At 39.6% G+C, this 26,870-nt stretch overlaps 1 protein-coding gene across 3 annotated transcripts in view; it reads right to left on the bottom strand.

Annotated features, from left to right (window-relative positions):
* Window positions 1-9,927: 9,927 nt before the first annotated feature.
* Window positions 9,928-26,870, bottom strand: part of RND3 (Rho family GTPase 3) — a 74,116-nt gene continuing 57,173 nt past the window's right edge. For all 3 annotated transcript variants that reach the window (XM_058430222.1, XM_058430204.1, XM_032755736.2), the window contains 3 exons: window positions 15,575-15,684; window positions 12,317-12,451; window positions 9,928-10,927 (listed from right to left, as the gene is read on the bottom strand). In XM_058430222.1, coding sequence (XP_058286205.1) covers window positions 10,676-10,927; window positions 12,317-12,451; window positions 15,575-15,684 — 497 coding nt within the window. In that variant the 3' untranslated portion in view covers window positions 9,928-10,675. The remainder of the gene's footprint in view (window positions 10,928-12,316; window positions 12,452-15,574; window positions 15,685-26,870) is intronic.

The following is a 26,870-nucleotide window of genomic DNA, read 5'->3' as shown; positions in this document are numbered from 1 at the left end:
TTCGGGTAGACTTGTTTGAGGCATGTTTGTCTGTAGGGTTGGCTGAAGTTGTAGGCAGGGATGGAAGGACAAAGAAAGATAAATCTCTTTGGGAGCAAACACAGACGGAACTATTGTGAAGTCTTCCGGCTTCTGAACACTTGCAGTTTTCTTCTGGACTATCTTGTGGGCGCTGCAGAAGTTACGTACATTTCTGAAAAAAAAAAAAAGAGAAAAAAAACAAACAAAAGCAGCGCAAAAAAAAAAGTCCTGATGGTATATTCCCATGAAAAAAATAAAAAATGGGAGAATTTGCCTAGCAAAGGATATGGCTTCACCCAAGAGCTGCAAGGGACCTTGCTTTGGGAAAGCTTCATCGCCCTCACCTCCGGACAGGTGGGAGCCTGTTTTTGAACTCTAACACTTTCCTCAATGTCCTTGCTGCCATTTAATATTTTCCATTGGCAAGCTCTCCTTTGCAGAAAATTGTATTTTAATTCCTTTTCTGTTAGCCTCAATTATTTATTTCCTAACCACTCTCTCATAGTAGAATAATGACAATATTGCAATAAAGCAGAATTGCATGACCCACCTTTGCAAGGCAAGTCTTGTTACTGCCCTTTCCCATTTTGAAATCACATGGATTACCTGAAGGCCGTAATGAGGATACTTCTCATTTTTTAAATATTCTCATTTGCCTTGAGCTTGTTCTATAATGAGGTCTACTCAGGGTCTTTCTAATCCCTCTTTTGTTTGAGAGGTCTGATTCCAGCGTTACACGTTGCCCTGAAATGTCCCTCTGAAAATTTAGTGTAAGGTGAGGTCTGGCTTTCCTGAAGGGAGACTTTTTTCTTACTGTTATCTCACACCCCAATGTTGAATGTATTTTCTTAGACAAAATTGCTTATTTTTTAATGTATTCACTTGGGGTCATATTAAAAATACCCTAGTTTCTTTACTCATTTTCTCAAATGTAGTTAATTGTTCTATTTTTATAGTTTTTTATACTCCCCCACCCAACCCCAATCCTATGTTCAATTAGTACTGCGTTTCCAATTCTTGGCTTTAGATGAGCAATGAGCATAGCCATGGCTTATCTCCTCCATTCTGCTGGAGTGGGCTAGAGGGAAAATGACAGGGTTATATTAGTTTTGCTGTTTGTTTAATAAACACATATTTATTAAAGCCCTAGGATGTGCCAGACACCAGGCCAGATAGTTGGTTATAATGAGGAATAAGGCATGTATGTTCCTCTTATGCTGCAATGTACCCTATGGTATGAAAAGTACCGTAGATGCAGATAACAAGAACATCTAACTTAATTTGTAGAGTCAGTGGGAAAATATCTGAATTTGTGATATCCAAGCTGAACTATGAAGGATCAGAATGATTTTTCCAGGTAACCACTGCCAACCATGACAAGAGAGAAGGGTATTTCTGGCAGAAGAAACAGCATGTGTAAAAGTCAAAAGTGAGAGAACACAGTGGCTGGGCCCTACTTTGTCTTTGCTTTATTAATTTTCATGCAAGCTAAGGAACATAGAATAGTAAACATTAATACTTTACTGTTTTATTTGGGAGGGAAAAATACTTTTACCTTATGTATTGTATTAGTCTGTTCTCACGCTGCTGTGAAGAACTGCCTGAGCCTGGGTAATGTATAAAGGAAAGAGTTTTAATTGACTTGCAGTTCCTTGGGGATAGGGAGGCCTCAGGAAACTTGTAACCACAGTGGAAGGGGAAGCAAACTCCTTCTTCACATGGCAGCAGGAAGAAAAAGTGCAAAGCAAAAGGGGGAAAAGCCCCTTCTAAAACCATCTGATATTGAGATAATTCACTCACTATCACAAGAACAGCATGAGGATAACCACCCCCATGACTAAATTACCTCTTACTGGATCCCTCCCATGACACATGGGGAATATGGGCACTACAATTCAAGGTGAGATTTGGGTGGGGACAAGGAGCCAAACCATATTATATGTAGTATAAATGATTTCCTTATCAATTGCCTTTAAGGTTTGAGATCAGATTATGATTCATTTGTAGGTTCCATTTGGAGGGAGTAGTGGTCCATGGACCATGAATGTTATAGATTTAGGAGAATTTAAAGAAACATTTCAAAGGCTGGAGTGAAGATCACAAGGAGAGGGAGGGAAAGGATGAATGTGGTAAAAGATGAGGCTTGGCTGGTGAACAAGGAGCAGCTAGGGCTGAACCTTATAAGCCATGCGAATAGGTTTGAACATGATTATAAGAGTAATGGGAAGCCACAATTTTAAGCCAATTTCTGTTGTTTAATTTGGAAAAATAGCAGTGGTTGTATTCCTTTCATGCCTTCTTCTCTTATCAAGACCTTTTCTCTAACTTAAACTGTAAATAACAGCAATACAAATGAATCAACATGATATTTTCTGCTATCTAAGTTTTCCAGGGAATAGCCCTGTGATGGTTAATACTGAGTGTCAACTTGGTTGGATTGAAGGGTACAAAGTATTGATCCTGAGTGTGTCTTTGTGGGGGTTGCCAAAAGAGATTAACATTTGAGACAATGGGCTGGGGAAGGCAGATCCACCCTTAATCTGGGGGGCACAATCTAATCAGCTGCCAGCGATTATAAAGCAGGCAGAAAAACCTGAAAAGGAGAGAGACAGGCCTAGCCTCCCAGCCTGCATCTTTCTCCTGTGCTGGATGCTTCCTGCCCTTGAACATCGAAATCCAAGTTCTTCAGTATTGGGACTCGGACTGGCTCTCCTTGCTCCTCAGCTTTGCAGACAGCCTATTGTGTGTGGTCATGTAAGTTAATACTTAATAAACTCCCATATATATATATTATACATATGTGTATATATATAATATATATGTGTATATATATAATATATATGTGTATATATATAAAATATATACATGTATATATATAATATATGTGTATATATATATATACACATACACACATATATATATATCCTATTAGTTCTGTCCCTCTAAGAGAACACTAATATAAGCCCCATTGATGATTCTAGGTTGTTTAATTTAAACAAAACCATATTTAAATTATCATCAAAAAGACTTTATCAGTATCTAATTGTGGGCAGCACTTAAGGGAATAACACATACAAAAACTATAACCATCTAGGGTCTACTGTTTAAAAACTTATCATTTATGGCCAGGTGTGATGGCTCACGCCTGTAATCCCAATACTTTGGGAGGCTCAGGCAGGCGGATCACGACGTCAAGAGATCAAGACCATCCTGGCCAACATGGTGAAACCCTATCTCTACTAAAAATACAAAAAATTAGCTGGGCATGGTGGCAGGCACCTGTAGTCCCAGCTACTTGGGAGGCTGAGGCAGGAGGATCACTTGAACCTGGGAGGCGGAGGTTGCAGTGAGCTGAGATCGCGCCACTGCACTCCAGCCTGGCAACAGAGTGAGACTCCATCAAAACAAACAAACAAATACACGAAAACAAAACAACAACAACAAAAACTTATCATTTACTGTTCTGCCTGTGTCTTTCCCAAACTGACGTAATTCCTCTGCCTTTCCTCCATCTGTTTTGTCTCATTAGGGAACTGGAAAGGCAACCCAATTTTTCTCTTGAGTGATGTCAAAAGATGGCAAGGAAGGTGTTGCAACATTCTAGCCAGAAAGCTATTTTCTTCCCACTTTGGAAGCACCTCAGAGAATGACAGAAGTGGCCATGATATGAAAGGAGCAACTGACAGGTTTTGATTTCTCTTGGCTGACAGCTTCATTTTAGGACTTTTTTTGTCAACCGCATCCAGACCTATGCAGCTGGAAGACTGACTTCAACAAATCTGAATGTCTCTTTAAGAGTCAAAGCAACCTATTCCTTTTTTTCCAGATACCCATTTATCTATAATTAAGTCAGCATTAAAGGGATTTCCCACCAACTTCTATCTAAAGCTGCCAAAAGGATGACTAGCTACTGCCTGAAGTGGGTTTAACAGATCCTGGGGTGAGCATTAGGAAAGCCTTCCACAGAAAAATGGCTGGGTATGAAATGGGAAGAAAGACGTCATTCACATGGTCCCTCATTACTGAATTGATTATTTCGATTTGAATTTCTGAATTCTGTTCCTTTGGACAGCTCTGTTCCTTAGGATTCTGTTCCTTAGAATAGCAGGTGTTACTGCTATTGTGCTCTTGAGGTTAATTGGTCCTATCATGTACATACATACATATATATGTGTGTGTGTGTGTGTGTGTGTGTGTGTGTATCTCCTTCCTTCCTCACCAATACACGCTCACACTATAGGCTTGATGTCTTTATTGAGAAAACACATTACTCCTTTTATCACTGATGTGAAAAGTAATACCCGCCTGCTTCTGCACATGGCATTAGGAGAACACCTGAAACTTCTCCCTTTGAATCCCAGGCAGAATGTGAATTTGTATTTGGAGGACAAAGAAACACATTTGTTTTCATCAGCAGAATCGGACTGTTAATTATTCTCAATAGAATTACAGAAGGAAAAAAATCAACTAAGTGCAATCTGATCTCATCTTATTTGTTCTTTAATCCTTCTAAGAATCTGTCTTTGACATTTAGGACATGAGCAGAGAACATCAACAACAATAATAACAGAGGGAGGAGAGGACTGTCTGTTTATACTCCCCCAACATTTCTTATCACGCTGAATTGTGATTTTATTTGTATTTGTCTTTCTCACCCTAGACAGGCATCTATAGAACAAGGACAGGGTCTAATTCATCTCTTTGTATGCCCAGCACAGAACACAGCATTGACACATAGAAAGTACTCAGAGAGTATTTGTTGACTAAGTAAATGACTGGGTCTGCAAAAGCAAAAGGCATCACCCAAACAACTGTTGCCATTGTATTATTTTCTACTCTCAGAAAAATTCCGCTGCACTTGCCAGCAGTGCCATATCTGGATTTGGAGGAAACCACACATTCTAATCCCATCAAATGGCAATTACCCAGTGAGTAGGCCTCCACAAGCAATGGCCTCCTCGTTGGCCAGGGTCAGGGAGAACAGAGACTGAGAATCTGAAGGCCTGTTTTTAGTCTCTGCCATTAGCTTAGCCACCCTGGGCAAGTCCCTGAATATAACTAAACTTCCATATTCTTCTTTGTAAAATAGAGAAGTTTAACACAGAAATATTTGATCTGGGGACTATAGGTTCATGGATGAATATCAAGGGAAGTCTGTGAACTTCCTGAAATTGTGTGTAAAATGTTATGGCTATCCGAGTCATATGTATTTTTGCATTTTTAAGGAACAAAGAGTTTATAGCTGTCATTAAGTTTTTTAAAGGAAACCAACTTTTAAAAACAAGAGGTTAAGAAACTCCTGAATAGTTAATTTTGATATCTCTTTTTTCTATAAAATGTCTACACTTCTAAGAAAACTTCTAAAACTGCTTTAGCCCACAATATATATTTTTTCCTCTGATTGTCCATTCTCCCCATGATCAGTCACCACCTCAAGATACTTTAAACATTTATGCAAGGCCAGGGTAAACTTCATCTACCTTAGCTGAATCTGGAGCTAGGTCTTTGACTTCTCCAAATTCCACACAGGAATTATCATAGTCATGCCCATAGTAAACATTGGATGAAATTTTTCCTAGATTTATTTTATCCCAGTACACTGACTCTTTTCCCTCCAATATTCTATGCCTTTCAGGACCAGGACCATAATTATCATCTATCTCAAAAGTGCTCAGGAGGCAGATGTTAGAGGGAATATTTACTATGAATGTTCTCATAAAAGGCCAACAGAGTGAGGTGATTGTCCAGTAGCTTTGAGGACACTAAGTGAAAAGGGAGTGATTTCTGATCTACCCAGGTGCGGCAGGGAGGCCATGTGTGAAGGGAGTGCCCAGGGTCTGTGGTAGCAGCTCCATGAGTAAAAAACATTGCCTTATCATCTAAAGAAGCCAAAAGCAAGGGGTGAAGGAAGAAAATAGTTTTGTTAGTGTACCTGTATTCGTTTCCTATTGTTCCTGTAACAAATTACCACAAATGTAGTGGATTAAAACAATATAAATTAATTATCTTACAGTTCTTGAGTCAGAAATCTAAACTAGGTCCACAGGGCTGCAACTCTTCTGGAGGCCCTGGGGAGAATTCCTTTCCTTGACCATTCCAGCTTCCAGAGGCCAACTGTATCCTTTGGCTCATGGCCCCCTTCTTCTATCTTCAAAGACAGCAGCATAAGCCAGGCATGGTGGCTCATACCTGTAATCCCAGCACTTTGAGAGGTGGAGGTAAGAGGATCACTTGAGGCCAGGAGTTTGAGACCAGCCTGGATAACATAGCAAGACTCCATCTCCACCAAAAAAAAAAAAAAAAAATTAAAAATTAGCCAGGTATGGTGATGTATACCTGCAGTCTCAGCTATTCGGAAGGCTGAGGCAGGAGGGTCACTTGAGCTCAGGACTTCAAGGCTGCAGTGAGCTATGATCACATTACTGCACTCCAGCCTGAGTGACAGAGAGTGAGACTCTGCCAAAAAAAAAAAAAAAAAAAAAATCCAGCAGCATAGCATCTTCAAATCTCTCTCCATCCTTCTGGCTGACCCTCTGTCATCTCTGTCATCACATTGCCACTGTCTGATTCCTCCTACATAATTGTTATAAAGTCTGTGATTACATGGGCCCTATCTGGATAATCCAGAATAATCTTTCCATCACAAGATCTTTAATTTGATCACATCTGCAAAGTCCTTTTTGCTATAAAAGGCAACATTCACAGTTTTGGGGATTAGGAGGTGGACATGCTTGGGAAGCCATTATGCAGCCCACCACAATACTTTATATTTGCTTGTGTCTATTTATTTATATGCCGTAGTTTTGTAGAAAGGGTCATATTCATGGAGATTATGTTCAGGAAAGGAGAAAACAGAAAGGGAATTTATGTAGCCAAGTATATGAACAAGCGGTAAGAGGGAAGAACTATGTGCCCAGAGCTAAGAGGAACCTAGAGTTCTAAGTAAGTTACCAATTGCCTCTGGGAGACATAAAGAACGAAGGAGGTTCCTCTCACTAGCAACTGATCATCTTCCATATGTGGTGTAACATATGTGGCTATTGCATTAACGTGCCTGGCTATGTATTGGAATATTTAGTGCCTACTCACTTTCTTTGATTCAGTTAATTTCAATGGAAATGACAATCAGACCTGGTGTACTATAGTTTGGTAGTGACTGTCTCCCACTACTACATTATAAATTCCCCATGTCAGAGATTGCATTTAATTCATGATTATGTGCCAAACTTAGAAAAGTGGCAGGCATGTAGTAAGCACTCAATAAATATTTGGTGAATAGAAAAATGATAAAAATAAAAACTTTGAGGTTAAAACACCAGAATGCTGGTGTCAAAATAACCCAGCAGAAAAAGGATAAGCAGCTTTAAGAGTTTCAGGAGAGTTAGAAGATGAGGTCATTTAAAAAAATTCTTTCTAATAAAAATAGCTCCCTGAGTTATTTCTAAGTTTGTACTCAAGACAGACTCCCTGCAAGACTAGAATCTTCTAAGAAACTATTCCTGTAAAAGATTAAAATGAGAGAGACATAGTGTAAGTCTTACTCAGAGTTTGAAAACCACCTTTTAATATTTAAAAAGGCATTAAGCATGATCATTAATCAATAGAAAGGAATGTTCACAGAATGCTTAGAAGAAATGTTTGCTAAGGCAAGAAGTCAGAGAAAATGAAGGCATCCATGCCCAAGGCTGAAGACAAACGTTTTTCTTTTGCTTCAACAAATTAAAGCTGCTAGGGAAGAACAATTGACCAGAGAGGAACATTACTGTACAGCACATAAAATACTGCCAAGGTCAGCAAAACCTCAGCTTTTTATTTATTTTTTTATTTTTCTGTGCCAGTGATTGTTGAGAAATGAGTTTCTTGCAAGCCTGACTTAGACATTATGCTCCGAAGTTACTCAACACCAAGGATTTGGAAAGTACTTTTATTTCCTTTACTATTTGATGACGAGAATGAGCTACAGACATTTTCAGTAAATCTCTGTGCTTAAAATTGTTTATAAGGCCATTTCATAACATCAGTGTGCTTTAATTTTTTTCACTCATGCTGGATTCTCTGCTTCCCCCTTTGCTTTGGACTTCTGAGAATTATTTCTAAGCAAATAACTATACCTCCAAGATTCCCAAAGCCACTCAGAAAAAAAGAAGCCACAAGGATGCATTTTTTTATATGAAGTGACTTAGCTGTGTAAAAAGAAGCACTGTTTTAAAATCCCACGGAGTATCTTTGGACACTTACGTAAAACTTATATGTAAGTATTTTAGCGGAAGACTGAGAATCAACTGGATTTATGGGGAGATAGTCCTCTCTTTTAAGCTGTTCCATGCTTACTGTACATCTCCCAGGTCAGTGGGGAAACTTGTGTTATGTTGTACTGTGTCATTTATCCTTCCACCAATTGCTGCAAAAGCTGTGTTCTGGGTCATCCCCGCAACTGCTGTGCACAAGGGCATGCCTTGTGAGGTGGCATGGGTTAAGGACCAAGGTTTAGGACCCCACAGGGCAGAGAGGCAAACTAGGGTCATATTAGCATTAAACCTGTGACTTGAGACTGCATCATATTGCTTCATTCTTAAAGACTTGAAGGATTTCCATATTTTCTACAAGTTAATCTTAGGCAGTGTCATGGCTCTTTTTTGTATGTGATCAAATCACTTAATCTAATTATGCTCCATTTTGTTCTTGTGATTTGAAAGCATCATGAAAACTTTTATATATGCAGGTTTATCTGTTACTACTATGAAGAATCAAAAAATTCCAAAGCCTTCTAGTTCAGAAAATGTTAGGCCAGATTCTGTAATCACCTACGTTAAAGAACAAAGCTAAACAGCTAAATCAGGAAGTAGATAATAAAAGACAGATCACATTTAGACAAAGACATGGTTACTTTTTTATTTGAAGAAAAAAAAAGTATGTTTTAATAAATACTGCGGAAACATTGACCAAACATACAAAGTGACTTCAACAGTTTAAAAAATGCAACAAAAGTTCTGCTTTATAACAGTTATAACTTATTTTCTTTTTACAATATTTAAATACAGAAAGCACTCGCCAGCTATTTTGTAATACTGCCCAAAGCATAATGCTGCGTCAATCAAAGCATATGATGTTGGTAAAATGTCTGTATTTTATGGGAAATGACTGGAATCGAATTTTCTTGCAGAGACAAAACAAAGTGCTTGTAAGACACAGAACTGAGTGTTGTAATTACCTTAATCTCTCCTGCCACAATTGAAGGGGAGCACAGCTTCAATACTTCAAAAACGAAGCATTATCATGGGAAAGAAAGCTCGTTTTCAACAAGCGCCAACAATAAACAGGTCAGATCTGGTTTCTTCTCTGAAAGAATCTCTAAAAGGAACTAATCAAAAATATCTGTAAACTATTTTAAATGCTTATTATTTTACGTTAACAACAGTGACCAAGTGCTGAACATGGACCTTGGCTGCATCTGTTCAGTGAGGTTTTAGCAATCACGCTCTAGAAATGCCCTAGTGTTGTGTCAGGACTGAAACTCTATTATATAATCTTCCACTAGGGATTCTCTAAAGCTTGGGTAAGTGGGTTCTTCTCTCATCAATGTTCATTTAATGAAAGTGAAATAAACCAACAGATCATCAGATGCTGCCAGTTTCGGAGCTTCAACCCAAAATAATAGTCCTTCTGCTTTGTATTTTTGGTAACTTAATTCCAGACAGCTTTACTCACAAACTGTGCTTTCTGCTACTATTCTTTCCTTCGCTCATTACCTCTTCTGGTGAAACAGTAACTACCTTTTTTCTCTCCTTGGATCATTCTATGACGTCAAACCAAGACACCTTTTATTTGACTTTGCATTTTTATCAACGATGGCAAAAAAATCACACAACTTCTTTTCTAAACAGTGCACAAAAATATTACATTGAGCAATTTACCACTTTTTAATGACAATCACAATGAAGAACAGAACCATCAGACTGAATAAAAATCGACACTTTTTTTTCCTATTTGATCTATGCGATCTTTGTAGTGCTGGTCTACAAATCTTGCAAGATTGCAAAGGCTTTCCTTAGAACCATCCTACTCAGCTATCTTCAGGAAGGCAAGATTTCAAAGCCTCACAAAGTTTTCCTCTGGATATATCCCATGGGTCCTGATACAATTTCCATTTTAATGATGAGCTAGAAAGAAATTAGATCACACATCCTCTAGAAAACTAAACGCTAAGGTCACAGTGCCAGTTCCCCCATGAGGACGGTATATTAACATATACTTTCTGTAAAGGAGATTAAAACATTTAAAAATTAAATCAAAGTAGAGATCCATGAATAGATTGTAACAAAAAAAAAAATGCAAGCACCATTCAGAGTGTGATTTTTCTTCTTGGAGGTACTCGCATCCCCCCTCATCTTCCTCTAGCTCATTTGTATTTCTCATTTTTTGGCATATTTTTCAAGTCACACTTCAAAACCCTTCCATATATTCACTTCTCATCACTTGGTCTACATGCCGAACCTAAGGTCAGGATTCCAAAAAGATGAGTATCCTCTCAAACGCCTCCTAAGCCTCTGGTATATGTGACTTTGGCTGTGCACTTCATTTAGACTTCACCTTTTTGTTTGCTGTTTTTTTTTTACACTAGATTCCGTTGTCTTCATTAAAGATAATGAAAGATTCACATCACAGTGCAGCTCTTCGCTTTGTCCTTTCGTAAGTCCGTAGCAACTGCCGAGAGTTCTGGTCTGCTAGGCATGTGTGAAATCCGCTTTGTGGCTCTCTGTGATTTGTTCCGCTTAACGTTTTTATTTGTCTTATTTACACATGCCAAGGTGGCAACGTGAAAAATGTCTCTGACGCTATTTTCCGACTGTAAAGCTGAGCATTCGATATAAGTAGCTGCTCCAATCTGTTTGGCCATATTTGCCCCCTGAGAAGCAAAAGAAGGGATTTTAATCAGCAATAAGACTTTGGGGGAAAGTTAGCTAGCATCTTCTAATACCACAAAATAATAACGCATTGCAAAACGTTTGCTGATATGTTAACTGAATTTTCCAAGTGTCATTGCAAAAAAAAAAAAGTTGTTAAAATGTAAACTGCCTTATTTATTACTTCATAAATATTTGCAGTCAAGAGCCAATCCCTAAGATGCCCAACTCTCATGGCTCATTAGAGGTGTTAGAGCTCTGAATAAATGCTAAAGGCTGATCTTAACAAATGAGGACCCTGGTTATGAAACACTTCATATGAGATGTTTCAAAGAAGTGTAGAGTGGAGCTAACGAGGTGATTCATCTTCATTATCAACTGCAAACAAGAGTTAACTGGTTATGCAGGCTTTCCAGGGTCACAGCAAGCATGGAATGGCCCAGAGAATCTTACTAGTGAAGTAAGTTAACTGAAGGTCATGAACATAAACTCCGCATTTTCCACACAGCCCTGGCCGTGGCGATGTGGCCTTGAGAACCTGTTCCAGCGCCTCATGGTGCACTTCATTTCTCTTTTCTTGAGGGTAAATGGCATTTAAGACTAGTGACCAGGTTGTACCAAAAACAGGGGCAATGAATGAAATTTAAAATCGATTTCGAAATGTATGTGATTCTGTCTTACTTCGAGCCAAAATAAGTTGAGGAAAGGAGTAATACTATTGTGACATCTGTTACTTTATGAAACACAAAATATGTAATTTCTAAGTGTGAACCATACCACCAATGTACACAACAATAAGCATGTGCACATCAACCAAAATGACTTATTTAAAATACCAAATTTTTTGCTAATGAGAAATGGAAGACTGAGAAGACTGCAGTATTTAAAATGATGATTCTTAATAAAATTTTGGTATTTCAACATGAACTCTCTTTAGAATTTCATTGTAGGTTTTATGAGAATGAGCTTTTGAAACTGATTCTCATTTCTAAATACTTGGGGGAAACGCCTACAGAAATGAAGGATCTCTGAAAGATGGTGTTACGGAGTGTTCCACTTTACCGGCAACAGCCTTATTATTGTGCTGCCGACTGTAAAATCAGATTACCTCTCTTAAGGAGTATTACTGATTTTGACCACATTCTCTCTTAAACCTATTTAACTTTAAACCTACTGGGAGTTGCAGAAATATACAAGGTTAGCATATCAACTGTTTATGTACCCAAATATAATGTAATTACACTAATAAATGACAGCATTTTAAATTTCACAACTGACCACTGGGTGAGCCTTTAGAAAAGCAGCTACTTTTTATTTTATTTATTATGAGTGATAGTCCATTTCTTTCACTCTTTCTAAAATCCAGTTTTGCACATGGGCAAAATCCATACCTGGTCATAGGACACTGGCGTCTGCCTGTGATTGGAGAGCTCTACTAATGTACTAACATCTGTCCGCAGATCAGACTTGCAGCCAACCAAGAGCATTTTGGTATTTGGACAAAATTCCTGGATTTCACCTTTCCACTATGAAAGAAAAAAAAGATTAAAAATAAACAAAGTAACGGTATCCATATCATGAAAACCATTTCTCCACTGGCAGACATTAGAATGAAACTCAAAAAAGATGTTAAAAAAGGAGTGTCCCTTGAGATGAAGAAGCAAACTTTGCATTTATCTCCTGAACAGATGTGAAGTTTTACTACTTTTTAAGCATTAGAGAATAATTACGTATATTATGATTGATTCTCCCTCTCTGTGACTCATCTGTTGCTACTGAAAGAGACTTGGTAGATGTTGTCCAAAGGTAGCTTCAATAATGTCTTAATTATTGGTGTGTCTCTTAAAGATAAATGTGTCTTAAGAATAATTATATATCCTAACAAGTGACCACATCCTTCGATGTGTGGATCTGATCCTCCTTAACTAGAAGGCTGGGGATAAGGCGGAGGCAACACTAGCACCAAGTATGCATTCCCTGATCCCATCATGAAACACTGACGCGTGACACCACGAGCTGAGGCTCTATTTAAGTACCTGAGATAGTTAATAAAACAGAACATCCTGCCTTGAAGGAGTTTCTGTTCACATGGTTGCATCAACACAGACCATGACATTTGCAAAGGAACATCTCTTGGGTCATCGGGAAGGCACCCGGTCCTGTAGCTCATGTGCCTTCAAGTTAGTTTAAAACTATTTCAGTCTATTCCAATTTGTCTAGTTGCTTCATGAACTAACAAGAATTATTAGAACCTTCAGCAATGCCTGGCTTGGAATTCCAACTGTCCTCTTTAAGAACAAGCAAGTGGCTTTTTGTGGCTTCATTTCCTCAAGCTTGAGCTCTGCAACAGCATGAGAGTCAAGGGTTCAGGGCGGTCACAGGAGATCTTTGGCCTTTGAGGGCAGGGCCTAGAGAGGCTGAGATGGGGAAGTGGTGCCTGACTCTTCCCACCCACATTCACAAATATGTAAGTGTTCTATTAAGTACTGTGGCAGTGACAATGATAACTAAGACATAGCTGTGTCTTCTGGAAAGAAATTCACAGAATACTGGGGGTGATGAAGTCATGTATTAAGTATAACACTAGATAAGAGGGACATCCTGCAAGAATGACTTAAAAGATCACTAGAGGAGACATCTCCAAATCTAGGGGTATACTTTGGGTAACGAACTCTAGTGCAAACTACACCAGTGGATTTAAAGGAGTAATATACTTTCCATAAGAGCCCATTTTGTCCACTTATTCCTCCCTTCCTCCCTCCCTCCCTTCCTTCCTTCCTTCCTTCCTTCCTTCCTTCCTTCCTTCCTTCCTTCCTTCTTCTTTCCTCCCTCCCTTCCTCTCTCCCTCTCTCCCTCTCTCCTTTCAGAATTAGGTAGGAACACCCACCATATGCTAGGTGGCACTGGCATTAGAAGTGGAAGGTGAACTGGAAAAAAAAAAAAAAAAGAAATCCTTCCTACTTCAAGTCATTCTAACCTCCTCTTTGATAGTGAAGGACTTAAAGGGTTCCATTAATCAAGACAAACCACAGGGGTTATCATGAGCCTTAAACCTCACAGGAATGTAAAACATACTCATTAATATCTATAAGCCCAAAGTCACTATTCATTTGGTCTTAGAAGACAAAAGCAAAATAAAACAGGAGAAAGGCTTTTCATCATAAATTATGCATAGGCTGATACTACATCAAGTAAAATCTCTAGTAAATAAGCAACTCCTTTTATCTCCAGACAGAACTAGACATGTTGTTATGTTGCTCTTCAGCTATGTAATGACTTTGGCCTCCCTCTGCATGTCTAGCAATTGTTTACAAGCATTAAAGACAGGAAAGGTGTATTCCTGCCTGGATTTGACAAGCATTAGCATTATTTGTGTTAGATATGTATTACTCAAAATTGAAAGGAGCTAAAAAGGAAAAAAGAGCCTTTGATCTATTAAGAAAGTCATATTTTATTGAACTCTGTTTGTAATATTTAGTGGAGACAGAAGGATTATTATACTTCCAATCCTGATTTCACAATGACACACAAGCCAAGCAATCAAATATAATAGGGGAATGTAAACTAATAAAAACACACAAAATACAAATAAATTCCACTAAAAATTAAAACCAAAAAAACAAAACCAACCTGGCCACACCTGCATGTTTGTCTTTCTCAATCCATACCATACTCAGACTGGGCTGCACAGGTCACCCCTCAGTTGACACTGCCTTGCTCTCAGCCACATCCGGCGTTGAAGCCAGTGTGTGGAGGAGAGGGAGTGCTCCAACAAGGATCTGATTCTGAAACCCCAAGCACACAGGCCAGGGCTGAGAAAATAGCTAGTGGCTAATAAATGCTGATCCATGGACTAACACGGCATGTGCCTTCTACAACTACCTGGAGGCCGAGTCTCCACTGCTGGAGGTCAAGAAACGCCCCTTCCTCCCACTGGCCTCCCTAGTTCCTGTGACCTATCCTGTAATAGGTCCTCTTCCTCTTGATCTCCCCCTGGCTCCTTCCATCCATAGCTTCCTTAGTTAGGTTCCTACGGAACCTGACTTACCTTTGCCTCCATAAACTATGTGTACATTATAATATATAACATGTTTACAAGCACTGCTTCTATATTACTAGAAAGATACCTGATCATAATTACTAGACAGATACCCGATCATCAGACAATTCACATTGGGCACATCCCTATTCCTCCTATACTAGTTCCATTTCTGTTTCTAATAACACCATAACTAAAACACAGCTTCTTTGTTAAAATAGCCATTATTGCATTCCTTTCACTATCTGACTTGAGGTCAAATGTAAATCTGTAAACTATGATGCAATCTCTTGAGTCACCGAAAGAAGGAAGGAAAACATGAATATGACAGTAATCAAATATAACTGGTTTTAGCTGTACCATTTTCTCCCAAAGGACAAACATGAAGGCCCTTAAAAGGTATTTTGTTTCAGAGCTTCATGAAATAAAATTTCAAGCAGGTTCATCATCAAAAAGTGGAAACCCCATTTTGGTGTGAAAGGGTTCTAGTGTTTAATTACAAATTGTAAGGCAGGGAATTGACTAGAGTCTTTGAGCTCCCCAGCAAACCCCATGTTTCTATTTATAGATCACCCAGTACTGAAGTGTGTCATCATTCCCCAGCACTTGCCTTTTTGAGGACACTGTCCAGGGTCTCTGGTCTACTGATGTCAAAGCAAATCAGCACAGCATCCGAATCAGGGTAAGAGAGGGGGCGGACATTGTCATAGTAAGGAGAACCTGAGAAGAAACAAAGATACACAAATTTTCAGATGAGAGTCCCCTTGTCTGTCATGCATTAACTCTACCCTTTCGGGCTAAGTCCTTTGACCATAACATCACGACCTGACTCCCACTTCCCCTAATTCTTGGAAAAGAATTCAAACAGACACACAAAAGCCTGCTTAGAAATATATGATGAATGAAGCCTCACATGTATCTGACATAAATTCAAGAAGAGGGCCAGGATCTTAAGTGAAATCTGTATGGTTCAAAGACTAGGGCCTGAAGTTACCTGGGTGAAGTAGGGAAGCACCTGGGGCCAGGTGGTCTTGAGTGTAAACCTGCCTCCACCACTAAAGAGGGAGGGGGCAAGGTAGCTTTAGGATTCTGTGTCTCTGATTCTTCACTCATAAAATGAAGATGCTGACAACATACATACCTGAGATTAAGTAAACCCAGGCAGTGCCTGACTTTTAGTAAGGGATCAATACGTATCAACTATGGGTATTATGGTTGTATTACCGTTGTTAAAAGCTGAGTGGTAGCAAGAATCATAAACTGAACTACTTCTTGGGAAAGAGACCAAAACTCAAGATCAATTCTGACAGCAGGATGGGGGTGAGTGAGGGAGAGAGGAAGAGGGAGGGTTCAACTATGCAAAGAGAAACCACAGTAAACCACATCAGTGTTACCCATCTCTAAGATGTAAGTTTAGATAGGCCATTGACCTTTGAGCTTGCTTATTTTAACTTATCGCCAAACCCTATATAGATTTTCTTCCTGTTACAGCCAAGAATGTGATAAATGTCATATAGGATCATGTCACTTTTTTACAGAGTCCCATCTCTGAGAGTGACACTGAGGCATGATCCAAGGATCTTAACCTGGATTAAATCCAGGGTACCCTAAAGGTTCAAGGCACCAGCCAATTAATTTAACCACAGAACTCTCTAGTCAATCAAGGAAGTTTCTTCTATTTCTTTAAGAATTCCAAAGGATGGGCAATTAAATGAGGCCTATAGTTATGAAGTGATTGACTACAAAACTAAATACAGCCTGCCAAATGCTGCTTGTTTAAGAAATCGTTTTCCGTATGCTGACATTTCACAAGCATCACATGAAAATGATTTTACTAGGCAAATATATACACACGTATGTATCTGACTCCAGAGTAGAAAAAGAAAATCTAAACCACCAAACTGTTTTTAAAAGTCTATTTCATTTTGACATCACTTTCCATTTTGAGCAGAAAAACAGGACATGTTGTCCCCTGATAAATCAAAACCTCAATAGGCAAAGTCAGGAAGAGAGACTTAAAGAGCAGCTTTAGAGAAAATATCACTGTTTATATTTCTATCAAAACGACATTTGCTTGGAGGCTGTTCTTGTGATCTAAAAGACACTATAGTCAGGGGTCATCACCCTCTATTCACACAGTACACTCTGGGTCCCTGGCATCCGCTGTGGAACCCCAGGCAGCAGTGCAGCTTTTTCTCTAGCTCCTTTACTATGGAGAGTGACAACTTCAAGCCACGTGTGTCTGCTAAGCAAGGAATAAAAGAATGTTACAAGAATCAGGAAGAAAAGTGTGAATAAATAGAGAATTAAGTCAGAGCTGTTCATGAGCTGCAGCAGCTGCCTACTCACATCTGCAACCAGGACCCTGGTAGAGCAGAGGCTGACAGCTGAAAGATATTTCCCAGAAGCTTAAAGGGTTTAGAGTTTAAAAAGTCAAGTCATTTTAAGTATGAAGGTATATTAGAATGAGGCTGTCTCTGAAAATGACAAGCTGTGGCTGCCTTTTCAGTCGCTGAAAGTACTCTGAGGTGAAGAGAATAATTCACAAATAGTTCACTCATTTGAACATTCGAAAGGCATCAGAAATGAGATGGTTGAACACTATTTATGGCTACATTAGTATTTCCATATTATTTCTGAGAAGTTCACACTTTCTCAACTAGAACCTTTCCTGTTTCTGTGTCCAAAGTCTAACTCTAGCACAGCACCTGCTGTAAACATTTGAATGACTCTTTCCAAACAGGCAGTCAGAAAATTCTAGATCATAGAGTGGAGCTCCAAATACTGTACATATAAATGAGAGTTTCCTCTGCTCCTCTAAGTCCCCGAGACACAACCTGATCCCAGATCCAGGAGGGCAAAGCTGCCAACAGTTAGGATTGTCAGAAACCTAATGAGGCTTCAGAGATCTCCTTTCCCAGAAATCACTCACATTAGGAAAAACCACTCTCTCCCTGTGGGGAGCTTCCAGTACAAGCAGACCTGGTATCTTTAGAGAACTGTTCCAGGTACCTACCAGCTCCTTTCAGGATACAATTTGTATGATGTTAGAGTACTCACTGCCAATTCCAGATGTAATACTGCTCCATAACAATGGAGACCATCTTTTCCGAATAAAAAAATTAGGAAAAGTGAGTGAAGAAATACAAAGAGGATAAAAGAGTTTAATTAAAATTGAGACTGCCAGGAAAATCCTGAGGAATGGTTTCAACATTCAGGCCACCACATGACTGCTGGGAATACCCCTCCTTTTGTGGACTATGTTTCCCATCCCCCACCCATTTTATGGCCACAAAGGAGATCTGGCTTTGTGCTCAGCCCTGTGTCACCTGCTGGAGACTGCTACCTACTAAAATCAAGTGGGCTGACCTCTGTGCTTAGTGCATATATCCAAATATCTGCAAAATTTAGACTGGCCTGATTTTAAAATGAAACAGAGTTCTCCAGTTAAACCAGATTCTCAGGGAAGTTTGCATCTGCTTTTGTTTTTATCTGGTTAACAGTATGAGTGAAAATACATATGTAGTGCAAAGGTTTGTGAGAAATAAACCACCGTGCTTGTGGAGATAGGTGATTTTTAAGAGGTTTAACATGATCTAATTAGGGATAACACTTTGATCCCATTCTATTACTTTTGCTAATGAACAGTGCTGCTTTTAGATCAACACGAGTGTCCAAAGGTACTAGTAAAACTGATTCCCATATTTCTTAGTTATAAGCATAATTTGACTGCCAATGAGAAGAGTAATTTATTTAAAATAACAAGACCATTTATTCACTATATTTTTGATAGGTTAAGTTTATCTTGTCTTAGATAGAAATATCTGTTGTCTCTATTTTTCATAGTGAAAAATATTGATATAGAATTATCAAAGAACTGTCCCACCAGGAAAGATGTAACTCATCAGCTCAGCAGGACTTTCAGGATAAAAAAAAAAAAAACAAAGCAAAACAAAAAACAAAAACACACATACAAAAACACCTCCTGTGTAACTTTACAGTGTTTAATCTGTGTTTAAGCACTTGGAATTCTTCCTTTTCTTCCCCATAAAGCCCAAGAGACTGCACAAAGGAAGTAAGGCAAGCAAAGCTGGAGAGGGCAGGGTGGAATCACAGCCATGCGTGAGACAACGCATGCCAAAAAAAAGGAAGAGAATTCCAGAAATGACTCTGTGAAGCGAGAAGCAATACAGAGGGGCAGAAATGACACCAAAGAAAGAGCTGAAAGTAAGTGGGTAAAGCAGGAATGACACCTGCCCCTAACTCCTATATCCCTCCAGAAAAGTCTTACAACACCCTGTGAAGCCAAACGAAAAAAAAAAAAATTAACTTCTATAGGTGTTTTTAAAAGATGCACATGAAAAACTCCCAAGGTGCTAACTGTAGAACTAAACACAGCACAAGCAGGAGGGCTCAACATTTTTTACTAAGTATGAAAGTATACAACTTTAACTGCAGTACATGGTAGGTACTGATATACATAGAGTATGAGAGTATGTGCTCTAATACCTAAGAATGGACTAAAGTCCAATAACATTTAGGTACTGCGTTTTGCTTGTCAAATGAAACTCTTTTTCAGCATGTGGAATAGGCTTCATGCATAAGGAAATTCTCAGATGCAGCATTTCTCTGGTACTATATGAAACTTTAAGCTCACAACCCTATTCCAAGGTCCTTTTTAAGTAACCTGCCACATCTCTGAAGGAAAAACTTTGGGAAACTCTATATTGTAAAGAAACAACTACACTATATATGCAAAATGTGTACCCGCCTCACCCAGAAAATATAGTTGAAAGGCTTTGCTGGGGATAGATTGGAACAAGTGTACACTTGGGGTTCTCTGAGTTGCTCAAGTTTGGCAAACATCAGCAAAGTTCTAGAGAGCTTTTGAAATTTCAGATCTACCCATCTTTGTATTCAAGATCATTAATTCTGGGTGAGAGCAAAATTTCCAGCCAAAGAATAGTCACAACGTGCCTCACCCAGAAACTAATTCTTCAGACACATACCTGCCTGCTGAAGTCACCCTTTCGCAAAGATAGAACACACCATATATGTACATAATTAAATGTATATGTAAGAAGATTCATGCCCAAAAGGGAGGCTTTATGGAACCTTTTGCAAAATACCAGTTTGAACACTGTGAGGCTTTAGAGGAGTTGGAGAACTGAAAACTCTTCTTGTTGAATATTTCATAAATATCATTTATTTAACTTGAAACTTCATTTGAAAAGCTTCCCTTTCCCCCTTAAGAAATTTCTACCAAGAAGAGTAAGCTAAAGCTATTGCATATTTCTGGCAGAGAAAAGTAGATTAACTTTTGGTATTTTTAGTGACCACCATGAGCACATCTGAACGCAGCAGCAGCTAACATGTGAGAGGGCATGATCTGCCCAATTATTACAAGATTGCATTTCCTCATGCCATCTCTAATCAGAGTTAAAGGTTTAAATTAGCAGCAATCTCAAGAATGTGAATCAAGTCTGTGCAGAACTTTTGTATCTGACTCAGTATAAGAATGTTTAGTTCTTGTTTCAAGTAGTCTGCACAACAAATACCATGCCTGAAAATATGCAACAAACACTCCCAGGAAGAATATTTTGTTTGTTTCTTCCATGGATTCAGATAATAGGAACTATGAACAGATCTTATAAAATTTTGTGGGCATTTACGTGTTGCTATTAAAATGGAATAAAGATTTTCTATTTCTGGGGCAATGTAGATACAAAACTGGAAAGTCAGACAGGTAAATATGTTTGGCCTTTAAATAAAGGTTTAGCTTTAAACTCCTAATCTTATTGAGATACTTAAAAATATTTAAGAATCAAAATATTTTACTGACAGTGGAACCATGGTTAAGTCAAGAGCTTTAGGGATAAGAGTATATGTATATGAATATGCCTGAAAGTAAATAGGGATAATGGATTCAAGTTTTTGTTTCATATGATATCTAAGAATCAGATTTCTTGGAGTAGAATCCCATGAGTGAATTCATCTTTCCACAAACTATGTCATCAGGCTCGTTTTTCAAAACCAATGTGCACAACACCTGGTCAAACTTCTGAGGCAACTACATTCCGTGTCAATAAAATGTCTGCTTTGCCAAGGGAGACGCTGAGAAAGTGGCCAGTATGTAGCAACTGAGAAGTCATTTAAAGGACATCAGAAAATGACTGAGCCACAGCTAATTCATTTGGCACAGCCCTCCAGGCACCATGAGCTAACTGGCGAAAGTATTGGTCCTTGGTGTCATATTTACATGCAAAAGAACTGGATTAATGAAGAAACATCTGGTTATTTCAGGTGGTATCAGAATGACCAATTTGGATGCTTCATTGAAATGTGCAACTTAGCGAGAAACCAGATTGGAAAAACAACAGCACTAAATGGGGCTGAAAAAAAAAATCTACAGACAGATGTAGACTTAGAGCCTTCATACCGCCCCCTCCCCTTTTTAGGAGGTTCCTTGGTTTAAATGGAAATTACTGCATGGTGGACAAATCTCCAAATGCAGTTTTATGTACTTCTTATTGGAAACCACCATACAAACTATCTGTTTTACCTTAACCCAGGTCTCTTACATACGAGTTTCAGGGTGAAAACTCATTAAGAATTAAACCTAGTTTTGAAACCCTAAGCTCCAATGGATCATTACTACCTGATGAAATGCTTGGTTTCCTGCAATTTCACAGTTGATATTCAAATCCCAAGCATCCATGCTTCTCTGGCTCCTTCATAAATTCTCAACCTCTTCCTTTCTCCAAGACGTTTAATTTAAGTTATAATTCTCAGCTTCCAGAATCTTGTTTTATCTGAGAGCCACTAAATGTAAGCAAGTTTCCACGTGGGAGGAACGTTAAAAACTTCTTAGAACTTAGTCAACTTCTAGAAAAGAAAGGAATTGTGGTGGGCCTCAATGACCATTAAGTCATGAGTTAGGGAGCCTGGGCTATCCATGTGGCCTTCAAGAACTCTTTGGATCTTGTTGCTTCTTGAAAAATCCAGGTTTAGAACCTCCAGGTTCACCTTCCTATAAATAGGTATTGCAGCACTAGACAGGAGGAAGTCTTTCTATGTCCTCTGTTTGTCCTGTGGGTATTCAAAGAAGGTTGTCAGGGAAGAAGGATGTCTTTACCCTGTTCAAATCTCAGTCTACAGGCATCTCCTCTCACCTAAACACCTGACACTTAATCCGGGCTTCTCATTTGATTTCTTTTGTTAGTTTGGGAAAGCCTGAATATTTTAAATTTTATTATCACTCATGTTTTCACCATGTCTGTCTTATCACATGGTGAAACTGTGGGCACCTAAGGGCAGAAGCTGCTCTCGCCCAGCTCTGTACCCCTCCCATAGCATCTAGCAGATTGTATGCACACAGAAAGCACTAAACCATGTTTACTGGTTTTATAATCATTTTTATGTCTTGTCTAGATGTGTTCATTTATACGCTAAATCACCAAAAAAAAAGGGGAGGGGGAGAGAGAGAGCAGTGATCTCTTTTTAAGCTGCTTTTCTGGATTAATTATATACTAATCTCCAATACTGCTGAAACATTTCCATCCCTATTAAGAAATATTTCATTAGAGAGCTTGTCACCAAGTCCATTCTTCATACTTGATGTATAATAATCTAAATATAACAGCTTAGATAGACTTCTGTTTATAGAGAAGTTTGTCCTCATATTAAGGCCATTAGGTAATTAAGATATTTTTCCTTTCTTTTTCTCTAAGAAATAAAGGATACCACCTTAAATGTTAATAATGCTAAAAACTAAAATAGGAAGTACTAACTTTAGCACTCAGGGCTTAAAAGAAACTTGGATCATGACAAGATTCAAAAGAGTGTTCATGAAGCAATAGCATAGTTATTGTGGGGAATTTTAACAGCTGAATTGAATATGTTAAAAGTAATAATAAGCCTTAAATAAAATGTGCATTAACTTGCCTTGGTTAAAAAGCTGGAATGAATGATTATTACTCCCTAAATCACATGTGCTGAAATTACATTGCAATCAAATCTCTTAGGAAAAGATACAGTGATCCTTAAATGACTACATTTCTATTATTAGTAGGCATTTGGCTTCATGCTACAAATTACTTCTATGCTTGGCAAATGTGGCCAATTTTGAAGCACAAGATATTAGAATTACTTTGGTCTTACTTATTACTTCACAATTGAAACTATTATCCATTGTTTGGCAGAAACTCATTGGGTGAAATTTGAAAATCAATGGGAGCATTTCTGCAACTATTAAGAATGTTCATTTTATAATGAAAAACATTTTTTAGGAAAATGAAGAAGTTATGGGCCTTAAAAATTCCCTCTTTTAGATGATTCCTACAGCATTTTTACAAAGGTTTTGTTTACTTTTGTTGGGGAGCTGGAGTACTGTAGCCCTAAGAATCAACTGGCAAAATGCCTTTTGTAGTTGCTTTAACTGGTGTGTGCAATGGGAGGGGAGGGGTAGCTGTTTCCTATCTGAAGAGGATCCAGAGGATCTATAAGCCCTAGGATGTCTGACAAGGAAAAACATTGCAACCAAGTGGAAAAGGGCACTGGGGTTCAAGGACCTGACAAAATTAGGTGCATCATGAGTTGTTAATGAAATACACGCTAAACCAGAGGAGCTTCTTTTTCTCCATTACCCCACCTGAACTGTATGCTTCTTAGGAGCAGGACCATGCTTAATTAACACTGTATCTCTAAGGTCTTTACAGAGGGCCTGTTTATAGTGGATGCGGGAAAAAAAGGAAGAGATGGATGGAGAAAGGGATAAAGGAAGGAAATATTAAGTTACTGTGCCTTAAAAAGCAGGAAATTTTTTTTTTCTCTTGGTGCAAAGAGACTTCACATATCCTACTTTCACTTGGTAGTCTTTCCCACATCCAAATTGGCAGAGTTTTGCCTATGCATGATCATGACTGCTGGGGGCAAAAGTAGACCCCTTATGAGAAGCTGTCCAACTAAAAAGGCCAGATAAGGGAGGAACTGTTTCTGTCTTCTAAATGGTTGCCCTTCTGCTAGGAGGGTAAACAGGACAGGAAATATCATTCAAAGGACAATGTTCACCCCATCACTCTCCCTACATAAGAGCAGTCAGGCACAACCAATTTTTCCTATATAAGTCTCTTTCACAAAGTTCTAGGAGGGAAATAAAAGGTGCAATTTATCTGGCATTTAGAACTTTACAGACTTGGCTGGGATCTTTTCTCCAGAGTTAAATTGATGGTCTTTGGAAAACATAAATGTATCAAGAGGCATAAGGCATATGCAATTATTTTTACAATCTGAACTAAATAAATGTTTTAGTGGGCAAAGAAAATGTCAAACATTTACCAAAAAATAATCCTGTCCAGAAATTTGCCATGAAAAGCTTGGAATTAAATGGAAAAATGTTAAAGATCCTTGAAATAATTAGTTGCTGATGCAATGGTTCGTGCTAGATATAAACAACAAATCACCTTTGACGGAAACAGGCTATTCTTAGAATTTAAGTAAGCAGTGCTTGGTGACTGTGTTTAACTAACTAACATTTCACTTCATGAACAACATAATGGAATTCTAAATAATTCCCTTATGCCTCTTTTTTCCATTTGTTTAAATCTAAATTCTAACTAAGATTTCATTACTGGATAATTTTGCAGTACAAAATTTTCTTAATCACATTTTCAAACCTTTATATTTTAGTTAAACATACATAAGTTTTGGTTTCATTAAATAAAAAGACAGGTGATTATTTCGCTACAAACTTCATTTCAGATGATTATCTTTAATTCGATGAAAGGCAATGTTTATAAAGTTGCCATTCTTTGTGCACAGGTAATTCAGTGTGAATAAATGTCAGGGAACCTCATCTCCTTGGCAACTATGCATATCATTACTCATTTACTCATTCATCAGATTTTATTGGATAACTGCTGTATGCAAGGCATTGTGCTATGTGTGCAGAGTCTGCGAACTGTAGAGTTTTGATTAAATGCATGAAGATACCTGAAGTGGTATTTATCTGCACATATGAAGGACAGCCTCCAACTATAAACTGCCCACATTTTGTTTTATGTTCTAGCGTTTATCAAACAATGTGCCTTTTCTCCCCTAAAAGAATCAATTTAGCCCTTTAGGCATCGATTCCAAAATATCCATTGGTGGTCCTGTGACTCTTGAAGCTTGAGATAGGAAATGTATAGCCCAGCATTCCTATAAGCCCACCCGTTCCCCCTCCCTGTCCAAATGGGTTTCATTTCTAAATCCACCAGGAAGCCTGGCTCTGCCCAGAAGCTGGCTTGCTTTGTAGGCTGTGAAAACCCCAGCACGGGATGCCAGATCCCCTAAGACTAAGAGCTGAAGCCAACCAACATCCTGGGAAACAAAAAGACCCGCCTGTCCAGCGTAATAAAGCCAAGAAGTGTACAGCTGGGAGAGATCCTGCACGTCATCTAGCTCAGTGTCCTCTTTTTACAGATGATGAAAATGAGACCCAGGGAGGTAGGGGATTTGCACACAGAAATCCATGGTAACCAGGAGCTAAGATCTAAACACAGCTTTGTATCAACGACTGGTTCAGACACACTGCTTCAACCCCGTGCCAAAATAATTTTTATCGTGCATTAGGTCCAAACAGGGCTGCCGGTCGGGGCAGGGAGTACTAGTGCTTATTATTGGTACCACACCAGCTGTGCCATCTAGTAGGCATAACAAATACATACCATGATATGTCTGGGAATCAAAGCCCATTAAATACCAGGCTGTATAATAATTCTGATAGGAACTACTGAAATAAGGAACCACTTGAATTCTGTCTACCAACGCCTTCTCCAGAGTTTCGAGTCTGTGTACAATCCCCAACAGAAAACACGGCGGCGAAGTCCTGATTCTGCTGCCCTTGGAACGGCTGAGAAAGAGCCTGACTCCAGGGGGAAACAAAATCAGCCCTTCTCACTGCAGCAGTCGGAGCATCTGGCACCGACCTTGAGAGGCACTCGCTCGTGCAAGACTTCTCGCTTGCCTTTGTGCTGGGACTGCCTCTGGCGACCCTGTCAGTCTGGTTCCTTCCTCTTGCTCTCTGAACCCCCGCGTCCCTCGGGGGCTCCAACGGTTCAAGCCTAGGATTGTGGGAAGCTCACAGAAACACCTCCACGAGGCCACTCCCAGCTGGGCGCGGCTCCACCTCGGGGCCTCCCCGCCTGACAGCAAACCTGCTCGTTGGCACTTGCGCGTTCCTCCTCGCCAGTTTCACCCGGATTTGGCTCGGTCCACCAGGAACCCAGCTCCCCGCTAAATTCCCAGCCCTAAGCGCAGAGGCCTTTACCCAGCTTTCCCAGTGGGTCCTGCTTTTCCATAGACGACACCCTTCTTGGAAACAAACTCGCTGGACACCGCTGGTTAGGGCGGCGGGTGCCTATGTCCCAGCCCAATACCTCAGATGGTGCCCCCCTGCCACTCCCCGGCCTTTGACCTGGCCCAAACCCCTAACTCAGCCGGGGGCCGGACGCCTTCCCACTGGGAGGGTACCTAGCCCTCCCTACCACCGCGCGCCAGGTAGGTGGGTGGGCGCATGGGAAAGCAATAACCCGGCCTTGAACCTCAGACCCATGAATATAACCCACCGCGGCGCCAATAATTCAAGTAGACTGGAAGGTCAAAGGCGAATAGTGTTGCCCGCGGCCTTGGAGGCAAGCCGAGTGGGGGATGCAACAGAGATCAGGAGGGGCTGGTGTGGTGAAGAGGAAACGGGCGTGATCACTGGGATGGAGTGGGGGAAAAGGGAAAAGCTCGGTACAGGTGGGTACCGAGGCGCCGCGGGCGGCCGGTGGCGCGAAGAGGAGGCCCAGCTGCTGTCCGGCCCCTGCGCCACCAGCGCATTCCTGGCTGTAGGCGTCACGGGCGCCGCGGCTGCCTGCGCTCAG

This window comes from Hylobates moloch, unplaced genomic scaffold (genome assembly GCF_009828535.3).
Source record: "Hylobates moloch isolate HMO894 unplaced genomic scaffold, HMol_V3 SCAFFOLD_1, whole genome shotgun sequence".
NCBI lineage: Eukaryota > Metazoa > Chordata > Mammalia > Primates > Hylobatidae > Hylobates > Hylobates moloch.
Note: the sequence above shows the minus strand (reverse complement) of the source record. Positions and strands in the feature narration are given on the sequence as shown.